This window comes from Curcuma longa, chromosome 11, assembly GCF_044706935.1.
Source record: "Curcuma longa cultivar G26 ecotype Majalengka, Jawa Barat chromosome 11, ITB_CL_G26_1.1, whole genome shotgun sequence".
Taxonomy (NCBI): Eukaryota; Viridiplantae; Streptophyta; class Magnoliopsida; order Zingiberales; family Zingiberaceae; genus Curcuma; species Curcuma longa.
The window spans coordinates 4,164,949-4,181,999 of record NC_133871.1 but is presented as its reverse complement, the minus strand read 5'-3'; the positions used below and the strand labels follow the sequence as shown (position 1 = coordinate 4,181,999).

The 17,051-nt window shown below is 39.7% G+C and overlaps 5 protein-coding genes across 6 annotated transcripts; 4 read left to right on the top strand and 1 right to left on the bottom strand.

Annotated features, from left to right (window-relative positions):
* The first annotated feature begins 264 nt into the window (after positions 1–264).
* LOC141838557 (PHD finger protein ALFIN-LIKE 8-like) lies at positions 265–3,327 on the top strand. The gene is made up of 5 exons (XM_074726063.1): positions 265–527; positions 629–661; positions 1,725–1,953; positions 2,638–2,764; positions 2,852–3,327. Exons 1-5 carry the CDS (start codon positions 443–445, stop codon positions 3,110–3,112), a joined length of 735 nt encoding a protein of 244 aa, XP_074582164.1. The 5' UTR covers positions 265–442; the 3' UTR covers positions 3,113–3,327.
* Positions 3,328–3,522: 195 nt separating this feature from the next.
* On the top strand, positions 3,523–5,418 carry LOC141838555 (uncharacterized). The gene has a single exon (XM_074726061.1). The coding sequence runs from the start codon at positions 3,582–3,584 to the stop codon at positions 5,274–5,276; it is 1,695 nt and encodes a 564-aa protein (XP_074582162.1). The 5' UTR covers positions 3,523–3,581; the 3' UTR covers positions 5,277–5,418.
* Positions 5,419–5,699: 281 nt separating this feature from the next.
* LOC141840533 (uncharacterized) lies at positions 5,700–10,705 on the bottom strand. Its single transcript, XM_074728548.1, has 8 exons — positions 10,435–10,705; positions 9,812–9,947; positions 9,644–9,713; positions 9,429–9,522; positions 8,927–9,140; positions 8,188–8,329; positions 7,143–7,313; positions 5,700–6,044 (listed from the first exon to the last, which is right to left on the bottom strand). Exons 1-8 carry the CDS (start codon positions 10,682–10,684, stop codon positions 5,853–5,855), a joined length of 1,269 nt encoding a protein of 422 aa, XP_074584649.1. The 5' UTR covers positions 10,685–10,705; the 3' UTR covers positions 5,700–5,852.
* A 92-nt stretch (positions 10,706–10,797) lies between these two features.
* LOC141840532 (thioredoxin-like fold domain-containing protein MRL7L homolog, chloroplastic) lies at positions 10,798–13,279 on the top strand. Of its 2 annotated transcripts, none has more exons than XM_074728547.1 (6): positions 10,798–11,187; positions 11,282–11,811; positions 12,157–12,238; positions 12,328–12,439; positions 12,527–12,650; positions 12,956–13,279. In XM_074728547.1, exons 1-5 carry the CDS (start codon positions 10,828–10,830, stop codon positions 12,646–12,648), a joined length of 1,206 nt encoding a protein of 401 aa, XP_074584648.1. In that variant the 5' UTR covers positions 10,798–10,827; the 3' UTR covers positions 12,649–12,650; positions 12,956–13,279. The 2 variants fall into 2 exon arrangements, with proteins under 2 accessions (XP_074584648.1, XP_074584647.1); XM_074728546.1 differs by having other exon boundaries at positions 11,258–11,811.
* A 314-nt stretch (positions 13,280–13,593) lies between these two features.
* LOC141842434 (uncharacterized) lies at positions 13,594–17,044 on the top strand. Its single transcript, XM_074730640.1, has 7 exons — positions 13,594–13,661; positions 14,074–14,156; positions 14,259–14,561; positions 14,638–14,738; positions 16,007–16,094; positions 16,225–16,335; positions 16,800–17,044. The coding sequence occupies exons 2-7, from the start codon at positions 14,102–14,104 to the stop codon at positions 16,802–16,804; spliced, it is 663 nt and encodes a 220-aa protein (XP_074586741.1). The 5' UTR covers positions 13,594–13,661; positions 14,074–14,101; the 3' UTR covers positions 16,805–17,044.
* Positions 17,045–17,051: the final 7 nt, after the last annotated feature.

The following is a 17,051-nucleotide window of genomic DNA, read 5'->3' as shown; positions in this document are numbered from 1 at the left end:
ATTTATATAATTTATATAATTATTTTTGGGGGAAAAAATCAAAAAGATACTCCTTATCCCAAAATAATTCAAATTTATTAATTTTAATCAAAATTACTCAAAATCAATTGTTCCATATTATAATAATTTTAATATTTTTTAGTAAACAATTTCATTCCTCTCAAATTTCTCATTGCTTATCCATTTAAAAACAAAGTATAAAAAAAAAAGAGCGAGATCGGCTTGAACGCTAACGCTACTCCTCATTCCTAACGCCACAACGCTACTCCTCACACTGACTGCTCTTCTCCCGCGAAAACCCTAACACCTTTCCCCTCTCCATCTACATTCCATCTTTTTCCGCTGATCTCCTGTGCCTCCCGCTCCTACCGGCGGTTCCCTCCTGATTTTACTCTGGCGCTAGGGTTACGACTTCGATTTCGCACCTCCAGGTTCGTGGAGGATGGACGATGACGTACGCAAGCCCGAGCAGGTCTTCCGTGACTTCAGAGGCCGCCGTTCCGGCATCATCAAGGCCCTCACTACCGGTATCATCTTTTTTGGCTCGATTTTGGGTTGTTCTCGTCCATGTTCGTGGATCTCTGATGTCATTTCCTCCCCCCCCTTTTTTTCACTTCTGGTGTTGCAGATGTCGAGAAGTTCTACGCGCAGTGTGATCCAGGTAATTTGCTTTTCTTCGGTGTTTATTTATTTTTATTGTTAGGACAGTTGCGATGATAGGCTTTTGGTTGTCTGGCACTTCGTTTTCTCCAGCGCTTGATGCTGCGACGCCATCAAACATGTAGTTTATATTTTGTTTAATTAATTTCTGTTTCCATTTTTTTGGGCATGGGGTGAATTAATTTAATCTAGCACAACCTTCCAAACGATGTTTTTAAAATCGGACCAGAGATCAAACCGGTGTTGGCTCTCGGGGCATTGGTTTTTTTTTGACTAGTAAAACTGGTTAATCTGATATATATATATAGACACACACACACAATAAATTCAACTCTGCTAGCTAAATAAATGAATTCCATCACAACCAATTGAGTTGGAAACCTAGTTTGCATATTTAGTAGCGATGGCCGATTTTAGAGATGATTCTACTGTTTTTTATCGGCATTTAACATCCGTCTTTTCACCTTTTTAGTCTAGTCAGATTTGATTTGTTCACAATCCCAGTTCAGCCAGTTGAAGGTGTTGGTCCGGTCTGCTCTTAAAAACTTGTTTCAAATCTATCACAATGTTTGAAAATTTTCATATTTTGTTTGTTTCAAATATAGTACATGTATATTTTTTATCTTTCAATCATTAAAATGATGATGTGGTGCTGATGTAACATAATAATATCAAGTCAGCAAACAGATTGCGTGCATGTCAAAAAATTGGATATGAAAATTTTAAAAGTGGTATGTATATACTTTATGCTCAATCTGTTTTCTTTTCTTTTTTTGTTGACAAAAGAGATGTTGGACTCTATTGTTTTGTTAACCAGAGAACTTTTATTTACAAACAAAAAATTCAAAATAAAATCATTTGATACTTTTCAAGCGTTTGCTTGTTTCATCGCCATTAGTTTTCTGAGTGCCTATTATCTTCTTTCTAAGTTTGTTTTTCCACCTAAACATAATAACTTGATTCACCAGAGTATGCACTAAACGTAATACAATGATCTAAAGATACGATTGTGAATCATTCCAAGAGGGGTGAATATAATTGCTGATGACATGGAAAATTTGCAGAAAAAGAGAATCTATGCCTTTATGGTTTTCCAGATGAGACTTGGGAAGTCAACTTGCCTGCTGAAGAAGTTCCTCCAGAGCTCCCAGAGCCAGCTTTAGGAATTAATTTTGCAAGGGATGGGATGGAAGAAAATGATTGGCTTGCACTTGTTGCAGTCCACAGTGACTCATGGTTACTAGCTGTTTCTTTCTACTTCGCAGCACGCTTTGAATTTAACAAAGAGACTAGGTATTATCTTTGATTGCCACCACTATCAAGATAAAAAAAAATTGTTTGACCTAGCTATTGTTGATTGTGTTGTTTTGCCTTCAACTTTCATATCATCCTTGATATTTACTTAATTGTCAGAATTTCATAGTTATGTTACTGAAAGCATATCAAGTTGGTTTGTTAGTTCTTGGTTAATTCTCATATGCTTATAGTCCTATTGCATTGTCAATTACATGATTATTGATCTTTTTTGTAGGTCAATGTAACCATGTAAAATTGCATATTCTGCATTGCTATGAGTTGGGTCTTGGTGAACTATGTTTGATTTTAAGCCTAGTTGAATGTATAGATATCAGATACCAAAGAAGGGATCCCAGCCCTAGCCTTTGGAATCTGATGTCTCTATTCTACTGTCTAGCATGTTACAAAGCTTTAAGCCATGAATTTTACATGTTAGATTTATAATTTCACCCTTTTCAATTACTCATATATGGGCATAGTGCCAGGAAACTCATGCACCTAAATTTTGCAATCTCTTTAATTTAATGTCCATCTAAGCCAAATTTGGTTTAGTGGCACCCTTTTAAGATTCATGCACCCAAACTCAAGCAATTGAGAATTCATAACTTGCAAATAGTTATGGTTCATGACTTCTTGTCAACACTGACTTGTTGATTTTTTTTGTCCCTAATGATGCTGCAGGATGCGGCTACACAGTATGATCAACAGTCTCCCAACTGTATACGAAGTCGTAACCAGAACTGCCAAGCCATCGCGAGAGAAGACTTCCAATGGCAGCAGCAAGAGCAGCAAGTCTAGTTCCAAGAAGGTAGAGCCTATTTCCTCAACTACTATATATTAACTTTCCTCTTTTAAGCTGTTAACCTAGAACTCCTACCTTGATGCCTCTGAGCAGCAAAAGCTCGCGGAGTCACAAAAACCCTCAAAGATGCAGGTCCTCACAGATCAAGACAGCAGAGAGGACTTGGAGGAAGAGGAGCACGAGAACACCCTGTGCGGTGCGTGCGGCGACAACTACGCAGCCGATGAGTTTTGGATCTGTTGTGATGTCTGCGAGAAGTGGTTCCATGGAAAGTGCGTTAGGATAACACCTGCGAAGGCGGAGCATATCAAGCAATACAAGTGCCCAGGTTGCAGCAGCAAGAGAGCTAAATAAGATATGAAAAACTTGGAGCATGGAATGATGAATAAGAGATTCTCAGTGCGACATCAAACAAGCCTTCTTTGGAAGCCAGCCACGCTCGGGAGGCATGCTTTTAGTTTCCAGACTAACTTAGTTCATGTTAGACTATTGGAATGTAGGAAGAAAATGTTAGGTTGTAGTGATGGATTAGACTCCTGGAATGTTGGATGAAAATGTTAGTTTGTTAGTGATGGATTCAAGGTTACTTAAGGTCTTTCTTGTGTGTGATCGAGCTGACTTTTTAAATTGATTGAAACTAAACTGATAATTGTCAACTTATAAGGGCACTTCAAGAAATCTGTACAATGCTGAGGAAGCAAACTGAAATTTCCTCTAGGGTTTTTCATTTCCCGTTTCGGAGGTTTTCCTGCACCGCTCTCCGCCACTCCCTTCGGCCTTTCGCCGCGCTGCGGCTCCGCTTTCCTTTCTTTTCCTTGTCGCCATGTCCTTCTTCCGCCACCTCCTCCTCCGCTCCATCCGCGGCGGCGCGGCCTCTGATCTACGCCGCCCGCAACTCATCGCCGCGCTATCTGCCCCCTCACGTCACTTCGCCTTCTCCTCAGCCGAGGAGGCCGCTGCCGAACGCCGCCGACGCAAGCGCCGCCTCCGCATAGAGCCCCCTCTCGACGCTCTCCGCCGCGACACGAACGCCTATCGCCAGCCGCGCGATCCCAACGCTCCCCGCCTCCCCGACTCTACCTCCGCCCTCGTCGGCCCCCGCCTCAACCTCCACAACCGCGTCCAGTCCCTCATCCGCGGCGGCGACCTCGACGCCGCCTCCTCCACCGCCCGCCATGCCGTTTTCTCCTCCGTCCGCCCCACCGTCTTCACCTGCAACGCCGTCACCGCCTCCATGCTCCGCGCCGGCCGTCTAGATGACGTCGTCTCCCTCTTCACCTTCTTCTTCAACCAATCCAACATCGTTCCCAACGTCGTCTCCTACAATATCCTAATCAACGCCCACTGTAACGCCGGCCGTGTCGATGTCGCCCTCGATGTCTACCGCCACATCCTGGAGAACGCCCCCTTTTCCCCGTCCTATGTCACCTACCGCCACCTCACCAAGGGCCTTGTCGACGCAGACCGCATGCAGGACGCCATCGATCTTCTCCGCGAGATGCTTAATCGCGGCCATGGCGCTGACTCCATGGTCTACAACACCATCATGGCTGGCTTCATCGACCGTGGAAACATGGAGAGGGCTCTTCAGTTCTTCGATGAGCTCCGTGATCGCTGCCTGGTCTACGACGGTATCGTACATTCGACTCTGATGGAGGCCTACTTCAAGCAAGGAATGGACAAGGAGGCCATGGATTCGTATCAATCGTTGCTAGACCGGCAGTTCAAGATGATCCCTGCCACCTGCAACGTTCTCATACAGACCTTGCTCAAGCACAACAAGCTGGCCGAGGCAGAAGCCATGTTTGAGACGATGCTAAACAACCACTCCCCACCTGGCTTCACGGCCATCAACACTGACACCTACAACCTGATGGTTAACCAGCGCTTCAAGGAAGGGAAGTTCGTCGAGGCTATCGAGACATTCCACCGGCAGCCCAAGAAGCCTCTCATCATGGACGTTGGCTGCTTCAATAATATCATTGCAAAGCTCTGCGAGAACGGGTTGCTCCTCGAGGCAGAGAAGTTGTTCGACGAAATGCCCGAGAAGTCAGTTAACCCGGATGCAACAACTTTCAGGACTCTGATTGATGCATGTTTCAGGGTCGGGAGGGCAGACGATGCGTTGGAGTACTATGAGAAGATGATCAAACATAGTGGGGAAAGCCCTGGCTTCAGAGTCGACGTTGAGGTCTACAACATGATCTTTGATGGATTAGTGAAGGCAGGAAGGATCAGCCAAGCAATGGAGGTTTTTGACAAGCTGTGGGAGAGGGGAATCCGACCTAATCTGTTGAGTTATGAGGTTTTGGTTACTGCTCTGTGCAATGTGGGAAACCTGGATCGAGCTCGAGATCTGTTCGAGCAGATGCTAAGGAGTCGGATAAATGCAACTTCTGAACTCAGTGCTTTACTATCAGATGCTTTTGGCAAAGCAGGACGAAGCCAGGAGATCGAAGGGCTACTCGGCGGCAGTTCCAGCATTGTTGTTCCTCAAGCACAACAGGCAGCTGTTTGAATTAGACATTTCTTTACCACTCAAAAACTAAAGGAGAATTTGACTTCTAATTTATTGGAGGGAGTTTCATTTGAAGGTGTACCTGTGTGGATATTCTTGTTCTGTTTTGCTAAAGATATTTTCATGAAAGTGCTTAAAAATTCTAATGTTGTTCCACATTAAATTGTATGGGCAAAGAATGTCTATATTTTACAATGATCAATCATATTAAACTTCTTTTGTCAACAGAATCATTTAATCTACTTTTAGCTTCTGGGCATGCTCTAACCTTACCTAATAGAATAACTGGTTACAAATCAAAGAGTTATACACTTGGGGAATTAGATTAAGCAATTGACAGGATCTGAAATGAAATGGGTGAATTCTCATTTGACACCAAGACTGAATTATGCTATTGCTATCTAGTATGGTTTTGACACAAGCTTGTAAATAATCACACTTACAACTGCAACAATGAAGGATTCAATCATGAAAACCATCAATTCGAGAACATAGAAGAGAATATTATTTGCTTACAGCGAGCAAATAATGGATTATTTTTTAAAACAAAGCGTCCAGTTGAAGTGGTTCATTGAGCTACATAATCTCTACTACTGCTCGGCCAACAATCTTACCATGGTTCAGATCGTCAAATGCATCGTTGGCTTCTTCAAACTTGCATTTCCTTGTGACTGTGTTATGAAGATTGAAGATTCCAGTTTCTGCAAGCTTCACTACCTGGGGAAGATCTTGTCTTGCTCTTGCGCCGTATGAGCCAATTATTTTTACCTGACCCAAAGAACTACTAGATTAACAGATATTTTCAGTCAACTACAACTCCATTGAAGATGCAAGCCAATGATACATAAAAAAAAACATTGAAATTATCATGACAAACAAAGGAAACCAGTAGTACTAGTCAGAAATATAATAATGCTTTTAGTCCCTTTGATCAGATAAGAAAACAGAAAAATACCAAATCATTCAGGATGTTTGCTCTTATATAGTATGTTAAATAACAAAAGAGAAACTATTTGCCCTACTTGATGCATTTCGAGTTATTTTTTATTTACAGTTTCTTTTTTGCTGATGTATAAGTAACTAGCAGAAGCAAGCCCCAGTCATGGTAAAGGTGGATTTTGAATCTAACACATTGGCAAGAACTTTCAAGGTTTTGTCCCAACTTGGTAAGTTGGCACCTTAACACCCAGATCAATTACTAGAATGCACAAGGAAAAATGATTTGATAAATAAACCAAATAAAAAGAACAGAATGGTGGGAGGCTTAAATGATACTGCAATAAACGGCTGCACATGAAAGGTAATGGAGTTCTCACAAGATTTACTTTGATGATATGGTGAACTTAACTTAAAGTGTGTTAATAGATGTAAACACGAAAGTTCATTTATTTCAACAACCGAAGGGCCATTATATATAACCAGAATACCAACCACACACCCCAAATATTGTGATAGACTACATGATCTTATTCATGTAGGAAGCTCCATAGAAGATTAAATTGTGAACAATTCCATATCATTAGATGTTCTTAAATTATAGTGATGCAGAATATCCTGGATACTATGTTTTAATTCAATTGAGCCTGTTGCAAGTCATGGAACAAAAAAAATAATAAGCTAATATATGAATTAAACACTATGCACAAATATGCAGATGGTTTTGCAACTGCAAAAGACAATATATTGGATAGATCTGTACTTGGGCTTATAAGTGTTCTGCTGCAAATTTCTGCCACATGGACAAAACTTGTACCAAGTTATTAATTGAACAACAGGCATTTACATTAATAGAAAATTCCCTCTTGCATAATATCAACTATTTCCATGGAGAAGTGTTGAAATGAATTTTAGGGTGCAAAACTTCACCTGTCTTCGAACAAGACGAGTTATGTCTACCTCTCCTATAGCATTGGTGGCAGCAAGGCCTATCATAACAGCTTTCCCTCCATCTCTCACACTTTTAGTGCATTGCATGAATGTCAGTGGTTTTCCCAGTGCCTCTACTGCCACATCAACTCCTCTTCCACCAGTTATTTCCTATCAAAAATCCAAGCCAATGATAACATTAAGCAACCGCTAGGTTTTGGGTGCCATACAAAGTGGTATGTAGACAAAAGATAAAACTATTTTATCTATTCTGATTTTGCATTTGGAATAGGAAATTTGACATCAATTATCAGCCAGGCATACATGAAAAAGGCCAACTTTAAAAAAAGGAAAAATGTGATCGCAATTAAATGGCCTTTGCACAGAAAGACACTTAAACCACTTCCGTAGCACAATGAAATGTATTTAGTATGCAAATAGCCAAATGAGAATACCAACACGATCAAAAAGAGAATGAATGTAGCTGATGCACAGAAATATCTGCATGTATATCATAAATATGGAATTAAGAATAATGAAAGTTGGAGCAATATTATTGAATAAAAAAATAGGATACTAGACCCATTCATATAATAATTCAAATATAATAACCAAATAATTAAATTATAATGTGAGATATTCTAACACTCCTTTAGTTGGAGAATAAGTATTATACGTCCAACTTGACTTGACAGAGATATCAAACCATAAGCGAGAATAATAATATCTAAACTTCTCTCATTTAGGCACTGATATATAACACTAAAATTGTCACACAAGGTTCCATTAGCGACACAATAATTTAGACAAGGGTTATCTCTCAACTTGGAGAACACAAGAATACACTCAATATTCAGCAAATAAACTGAGAATTTCACATTATAATCTACATGCCTATCTACCATAAAATGTCAAACTATTATCACAGAAAAATCAACAGGTGTACAGAAAGTTCAAACTTCAAGAAGAAAGTCATATGAACATTCTTTTTCTATCTTCACTTAGCTGGAAAAAGTAATTTAAGAAAAAAGGGAGCAAATTCTACCTTGATCTTGTCAACAACGTCTTCTTTCAAACCATTTATGGTGTGAGTTGCACCAAGCATTTTAGCATTATGAAGTTTCTCATCTAGAACATCTACCGCTATAATTTCAGAAGCACCAAATGCTTTTGCTATCTGCAAACAACTGAAGTGAACGCTTAATCAAAATAATGCAAACATCAAAGAGACACATATCAGTACGCTTTCACTATTTTCTGTCTTTTGATGGCTGAAAGTAAAATTGGATCCCACTAATATTAACTCAGGAACATTGATCTATGCATCACTTTCCTAAAGCATCATTAAAATATTAAAGGGAGGCCGATTTAATTTTATTTTCAGCTGTAAAAATTATTAATCAAACCATAAAGATCAATACAGTAAAAAGTTCCAGGTAGCAGCTCTTTATGTATTTATTTTTTTGGCAAATCTTCATTGAATAGTCAGTGTTCATTGAATAGTCAGTGTTTGGGAAGGGGGAAGTGCAAATTTATTTCTTTAGTAAAGCATCTTTTGGTGCAGAACTATAACCATTATTGCAACTTGGGAAAGAACTAGGTTGGACATATTAGGTAAGCCGAAAAAATATGATTTGTGCTTTGCATATAGGTATTGGCAACTGACACAGCCTAAGGTGTCTGATTTAAGATTTGCAAGCAATGCATAATAATCCCACTTAAAATGCATGTATCATATCTAGACAGCCAATCAAACAATATGATTTAAGACTTCAGAAAATCACCTGGATCCAACACCACCAACTCCAATAACTGCAACAGAATCGCCTGCTCTCATTTCAGCTGCATGCCTCATGGCACCATAGGCAGTAAACACAGCACACCCCAAAATTGCTGATTCTGTGTATGGAAGTGAGCTTGGAAGAGGAGCTAACCCATTGGCAGGAACAACACAGTATTCAGCTAACCCACCCATACTGTACATGTACACAGGTTTACCTAAAACCACAATCATTCAGATTTAAACAGAGAGAATTTTGTATTAACAAATAATATAGTAATAACTAAACATTACAGCTTTTCATCACTATTCTGAGATAAATAGAAACAGTTAAGTTTAATCACAATCTTGAGCGGAACAATGTCTAACATACTTCACTCAAAAATGATATATGACAGCTTCCAGCGAAAATTCAAGGGAATGTTGTGTGCTTTAGGATATAAACGGAAGTTTTTTGGCCTTGAAACAAGGTAAGAGAGGTAAGCATTGCTAAATATTGAAGATACCATTGCTGCGAAGAAATAGACGTGTTTCACCATCATACAATGTCCCCTTTGCACGATTATAAGCAAAGAAAGCCTCACAGAGGTCCTCCTGACCCTATCATTGCATCCAAATAAAAACAATTACATAGAAATTTCATTCGGCTTTTAACAAAATCCACTCAGATTAAGAAGTCATGATCGCACAAGCATAGAGGTTCAAAGTAGAAATTAACTACCTTTACACAGAAGAAGCAATTTCCACAGGGCATTATAAAAGCACCAACAACATGGCTTCCGATCGGAAACCTGTAAAGCTTATCACAAGTAATTGATTATAATCTCATAAAATGAGTCAACAAATGAAGTATACATACCAAAGGATAACTCTCTCCATGTAAATCTACCTCTTTATTACCCCAATGTCAGTATGTGCACCGTGATCGACTACTTCTCCAGTTATTTCATGGCCAACAACACAAGGACTTGAGAAAGGAAGTTCGCCTTTCATGACGTGAAGATCAGAATGACAGACTCCACAGGCTGAAACATAAGCATCAAATATATAGGAATGGCTAATATAACGACTTGGATACAAAAGGCCAGCTAACCTAACATATGCTAAACCTTAAAAGATTATCAACACAAAATCCCTTTTTTCCCAACAAAATTCTTTGCTAAAACTAGTGCAAAAAAGGATTTTTTTGGAACGATTATAGCATGAGTCACTAAGCAATAAAACATTATAACAGTTCAGAGCCCCTAGAGCCATCTCCATAAACTGGAACTAAATATAAATCTTTGAATGAGGGAAAAAAATTCTAGAAAAAGTCATTGCATATTTAAAAGGTCACATGTGCTTCACACCGATCAATTCTGGCAATCAAATTTTACTCTGTTTACATGATGCTAGTACCACATAGACCGCTTAGACGAACCACGAAACAAAGATTGCAAGAGATTGTACAAAGAAGCATTGCGGACACAACCAAATAGGAAAAAATGGACAGGCAATCGGACGATCCTGGACCTTTCGTCTTGATGAGGAGCTCTCCGGATTTGGGTCGGGGCATCTGGAACTCTTCTATGGTGAGGGGCCGATTGGGTTCCCAAAAGACGGTCCCGCGCATGAAGGACGGCCCGCCTGCGACGTGGTACCCGGCGGCAGTGGCGCCGTCGACGCCGGAGATGGATCCACTTCCCGAGTACCATCGCCAGGAGGAAAGGCAGGCCGTGGTGGATCGCCGGAGAAGAGATCGCGATGCGGAGAAGAAGCCCATCGTATTAAAAAAAAAAAAGCACTCAGGCGTAGAATGCAGTGCAGAGAGACAAGCCTTCGTTATGGATGTCAGCAATGTTGTAGGTAAGTTTACGGGCGGTGACTCGACTCGTTGGCTCGAAGTATAAAATATTGGGGTGGGTGATGGAATACTTCACTTGCCCTCATATTTTATCACCGACGTTTGAGATCAAATCTCGATCTAATCCGACGGTTGAAAGCGCCTCCATATCCGGTTCGGCACTTCGCGTCATCAGCGTCGAGCTGGACCTCGCCGGTACGGTACCCAGCTTGTCTGCTCGAAGTTCAGCGAGCTGCGACATGGCGGCACCGCACTGCTCGTTGCTCTCCAGTTGTTCGACACGAGGCCCCAAAGAAGCATCTGGCTTCTGTCTTCCTTCTCTCTCCTCTTCTTCGTCTTCCCGGTTCCAGAGGAAGTACGTTTGCTTCGGATCGCCTTCAGCTCCTCGTTTCGGGATCTCTTTCTCCAAGCCTTTAGCACTGGTAGCAATAGCCCTCTTGTCCCTTCCAAGATCATTCCTTTTACTCTCCGTTTGTATCTTCTGCAGTAAAGACCTTTCCTTTTTGCAATTCCAAGGCCAAGGCTAATTCTAAGGCGGTCGAGCTCGTTCTCGGGGACGGGAAAGACGAGGACGATGTGAGCAGGTGGGACCCTTCCAAGAGAAAGACCGGTGAGGACGAAGACGGTGACCATGACGAAGCTGCGTTGCTTATGACCGAGGAAGAGAGGGAAGAAATGAGGAGGCAAATAAGAAAGGTGATCGATGCAAACCCTACCGTCGAGGAGGAGACCGATCCAGACCAGAGAAAGATCAAGATGAAGAAGCTGTTGGAGAAGTACCCCTTGGTGGTCGAAGAGGATGATCCTGACTGGCCCGAGGACGCAGATGGTCGGGGATTCAACCTCGACCAGTTCTTCAACAAGATTACCATCAATAACGTTAAGAAGGACGAGGATGATGAGAATTATGATAGCGATAAGGAGTTGGTTTGGCAGGATGACAACTACATCCGACCAATAAGAGACATCACCTCTGCAGAGTGGGAGGACACTGTCTTCAGGGACTTCAACCCTCTGATTATACTTGTCCACAACAGATACAAGAGGTTGTTAATTTTCTCACTGATTCGTATACTAACTGTTCTGCTATGTTAGAATTGCTCTCCTTTTATCAGTTTCAGGGATAGATTCTGCTATGTTAGAATTGCTTTCTTCCAAAGTAAGTTTTAGTTGCAGTAATTCCTGCAAACCAAGCATATCCGATCATTGAAGAAATAGATATCCCATGTTTGGTTACTAATGGATGCAAATTTCTTATTTCTACTCTCTTTAATTCTCTAACACTGATTACTTGTTCTATTCTTTATCAAATCTGCTATTAGTTTTGGTTCCATGGCTACTCTATCATGGCCACAATACTGAGTGCTCAATATTTGCAAAATTGTTTACAGGCCTTCAGAGAATGAGAGGGCGAGGAATGAGTTGGAGAGAGCAGTGCAAATGTTTTGGCAGTCTGGCTTGCCTTCCCCGAGGGTGAAACACTGTTTCCATTTGTTTTCTTTGCTTACTGTGACTATTCACGTAATGTCTGGAAGCATTAGGTGCTATTATACAAATTGCAGTGTGTAGCCATTGATGCCTGTGTAGAACATGACCTGGTTGATGCACTGCGAGTATCTATCTTCCCTGAAATTATCTTCACCAAAGCAGGAAAGATATTGTATCGCGATAGAGGTAGATATCCAACTGTATGTTACAAATTGTATGATCAAATTTGCTTTCTTTTGCCTCCATTTCTCTTGCTAATTCTCTCTATCGCAGTGGTTCGGAGTGGAGATGATTGGTCGAAGATAATGGCATTTTTCTACTATAAAGCAGTAAGGCCATCATGCTTGGATGGATCAGCTGGTAAAAATCAAGAGAAGATTCCATCACTCTCTTAGAGGTGCTCTGCTAATTTAGATGTATTGTGTCAATTCTCTTAACTACTAGGATCAGTAAGACAAAAGAAAAGATTTAACTTAAATGAAAAAATAGATTTCAAGGAGATATATTGCCTTTGATCTTTATAGGTAGCATATTTCTCCTCCATTCTTCATCTCTGTTCTCTACATCTCATCTATCTCTGCATTTTTAAACACTTTTAAGTAACACAAGTAGGAGGTTGAGTAGATTCTATGATAAAAGGTAGTAAAATTTGACCTCAATAAACCTAATTCATCAGTTTTTTTTTCTTTGGATTTTTTGTAGGCATGTTTCTGGAGGCAAGCACTGGCATCTGTGATAATTGAAATGCCTAATGAAGAGATCAATAATCTCAAATTTGAAATGACTCTTGTATGATTGAGGATGGTTGAAGTTCAGTGTCAATATCTGGTGCCTCTTAATTATCGTATCTTAACCTTGACTGAAACATTCTTGTATAAGAAGAAAGAACAAATCATGAGTTCTAACTATTAGTTGGAATCCAACTTTTTTGTTCTTCCTCTGTGCTTATTGTGTTCTTGTGTAACTTTGATGTTTTCTTCTCTATAATTTATCGAAAGGAACAAGTTCTCTTTCTAACTAAGGAAACAAAGCTTTGCTCCTCATCAAGAAGAAGCATGATAATCGGCACACGTGTCCAACAAGGAGAATGCATTCATTAGCACGAAAGCCAAATTGTGTTAAGCTAATTAATTTCTTAAACGACATTTAAATTTAAGAAGTATGGTACGACTTTGTACACGACTTAAGCAGCCGCCTTACTGTGTTTCTGACTGCATCGGGATGCTCGCGGGAAAGAGCAAATTTTGGAACGCAGCGCTGCGGCCCTTGTCCCGTTTTCCCTCCCTCCTGCTGTCCAACCCTCTCGTTCGCTCCGCTACACTCGCATCGTTCCCTCATCCCGGCCGTCAAACCCTAGTTCGCCGGCAGATCGGCTTAGAAGGAGTGACACCCTTCTTCTCGTCTAAAGGTACTTTCTCGGAACTCTGTAGTTTCTCCCGATTCGAGTGTTTTCACTTCTCGTGCTTGATTCTATGTATTATACATGTGCTGTGCCGTGCATTTGTCGATTGCAGCATTTTTTTCTTCTGTTGATAGCAATATAAGTATCTTCCTGCTATTCTACAAGTCTCAACTCAGTAACCCTTGGGTCGTCGAGCCGACAATTGCTTTTCTTTTTCGCAGCCAAAAAAAATTTGTTTTTCTGGTTGTGCGTGATGAGTATACTTGCGTGCTCATAATGTGGAGGGCGTAGCGTGGGTCTGTTTAGCAGCCTTACTAGGTTTTCTTTTCCATTTCGTATGTTCTTCCTTGTAGTGTTGAAAGTAAGTTTTGACCTTCTTTGACAAAAACAACAAAAACTTGTCCGAATGCATTTTCAGGTCGTAGGAAGTTGAAATAGAAGCTGACATGACTACACAGATTCCTATGGTTGTTCAAAATGAAAATTTGCACATTGAGAGAGGTAATTTCTATATCTGATGCAGCGGTAATTTGAGACTAGATTTTGTATATTGCTTGTTGGCAAGGGAAGTGTTGCTGAAAAGTTGGGTCTTGTTTCATCCAGGCAAAGGTGCCAATGTCTCAAAAGCTGATCTGCCCAAGCCAGCGAAGTTGGTGCGTCAAGATCGTAAAGCCCTAAGGGATCTTTCAAAAGTAGGAAAACCTATCATATCTGGTGCATCCAAGGCTCCCACATCGAAAAAGAAAACTGAATTCCTTGCTCCTGAAACCAAAGTTGAACCAAAAGGCAATTATCTCACTGATGAAGAGATAAAGCAATGCCAGGAGTGGGCCAAAGAGGGAATTGAGCAGGTTCATTTTACAGGAACGGACTCACAGAGACTTCAACAGCAGAAAGAAGATGAACGTGAATTCTATACTGCTCTAGGATTTTATTGATTCTGTTTTTATCTTCTCTTATTATCCAGTATACATTTTTTCAGGTGTTCATAAGAAAGTTGAGAAAGTATTGGCTGCAATTCAGGAGTGGATTACTATGGATTATAATTCTGCAATTTCAGTCAGAGCACATAGCACAAACAATGTATTTTTTCTTACTCTTTTTCTCATATGATTGTAATGAGTTCTTACCATTATTTTGATAGCAATTACCATTTGGCATTTATATCTGGTTATGATGATGCCTACCATATCTAAGTCAAACTAGATAATTGTTTCTCTAAGAGGGCAACAAATTGATTGATTGCTTATAATTAGACTTTTTCAAGTTTCTTTCTTTTTTTCTATTGAAGTGCTACTTGTATGCGTTCATATAGTTGTTAAATCATTGTATCTAGGCTGATGAATAGACGTTCTCCAATTGTTACCTGTGATGTTCAGCCAATGTGGTTTGATGAAACTCTACTATTTGTTTATACATCTACGTCATTTTACATGATTAGAGTATGGGCTTGTTATCATCCAAATTTTTGGTACAACTTGAAGCTAACATGAATAATTCTTTCAGATTCTGAAGGAATAATTTTGATAAATCTAGATTTTGTGTTTACAAGACATGGTGTGTTCCAATTTTTCTTTAAAGTCTTTGTTGTTATCATTAAATATGTTACAATTTTTTGTTCTTCATATGCTGCCTTTACATCTAGGCCCAGTACTGTAAAGTGTGCTGCTTTTCCTTGAATTCTGCTGAGGTAATACATAGAATTGTTATTCGTGAGTCATGATAATGGAAAGTCAGAAAATAATAGTGCATGAATAAGAACTGCGACAGACATATTTTCTATTGAAATTTGTACTGTCAGGAACTTTTTATCATCAATAATCTGATCAAGTGTTCACTTCATTGGCTGGTTTAGTTAAAATCATATATAAACAGTTGAAATTTTACTGAACATTTGCCCATTCTATGCATTCAATCAAATGTTTTAGTTGAGTTTGCCCCAACTGTCTATCAAGATATGATCACAGAGTTCTCCTCGAAAGAATTATTATGAACACTTGATTTTGGAGATTAGAGTTAAAAATACATGTTTGACGATTCATTTAAATGGCCTAGTCTGTCAATATTTTCATGGCATGTTGAAGCTGTTCATTCATTTTATATATTATACATCAGGTGATGATTCCCCATTATTTGAAATTGTTTTCTTTATTTTCCTTTGGTTGCCTTTGCATCACCTTTTTTTTCCTATTACAGATGAATATGATATCATTTAGTACTTTTATTCCTTTATAATTTTGAGATTATCTTGCTGTGTAACTTAATTTCATATATTTTAGAAAAACTGAAAGACATGTTTGCAGCTAAATTGATATTCAATATGCAATAATTGGAGAACTATTTCAATGTAGGATATTGCCTGTGATAACGAAGATCTCTTAAAGATGGAACTGGTCCCTGAGGAACTTCCCTTGAGGACGGATAAATTCAGCAAGCTAGGTAATTCTTGCATAAGCAGAAGTTTCCATCAACCTTAAGTTTTGGGATAGGACTTGTCTATATGTATTACTGGTTTGATTAGAGTTTGGTGTTTGCACTTATTTCTTATCCCTCTCCATTCTTGTTGAAGTCTTTGGTCCAGGTGATGAAGAAAGCGAGGATTTTGACTGGGATGCCTCATTTCTTGAGTCTACATTAGAACTCAAATTAAAAGAGGATGACAATTATATCCAGCTTTTAGGTTAGCATTTCTTCCTCCATATTCCCATTTTCGTTTCGACTGGAAACTAACGAATCCTACTTGTTAACTTGTATTTGTGTTTTAGGTTTCTGGTTCTCTAATTAAAATTTCCTTTACGATTCCTGGATTCATCATAAAAGATAGTGTCTCATATCCAACTAAAGAACAGATACTACCTGCCTACTCAAGATTGTGGGTTAATTGACTTGATGAAGGGGAAGGAGAGAAATTGACCTATGAAATCAAGTTCATAGCAACAAGGTTGATTTTTTGATTTCCCAAAATTGAGCTGATTTAGGGTATCTTGTGAAGGGGAAGGAAGAAAACCAAATTTCATTCACCTGTTCGATCACTTCGATTTCATTTTCCATTATTTTCCCTTTCAGTCCTTGTTGACATGATGCTTTTGCGTTAAATGCACAACATCAAGTGTTGCCTGACAACAATCTTGGTGCCTTTTGCAGGGTAGGAAGTTGAATGCATCCAATGAAATTCAAACAATTGCTGGTCTGTTACAAGATCATAAATCAAGCTGATGATGAGTCTTTAGTTATGGTTTTTTTTTTTCAGATGATGAGAGATGATGGCTTTTCGCTTTCTTACTTCGTAGCAATGAGAAATGACCAGGGGCGGAGAAAACTCATGAGCGAGTAGGTTGCTTGTTATGTCATAAACTCTGCATTTGGCCTGAATTTCTTCTCAGATCCTTGCCTACA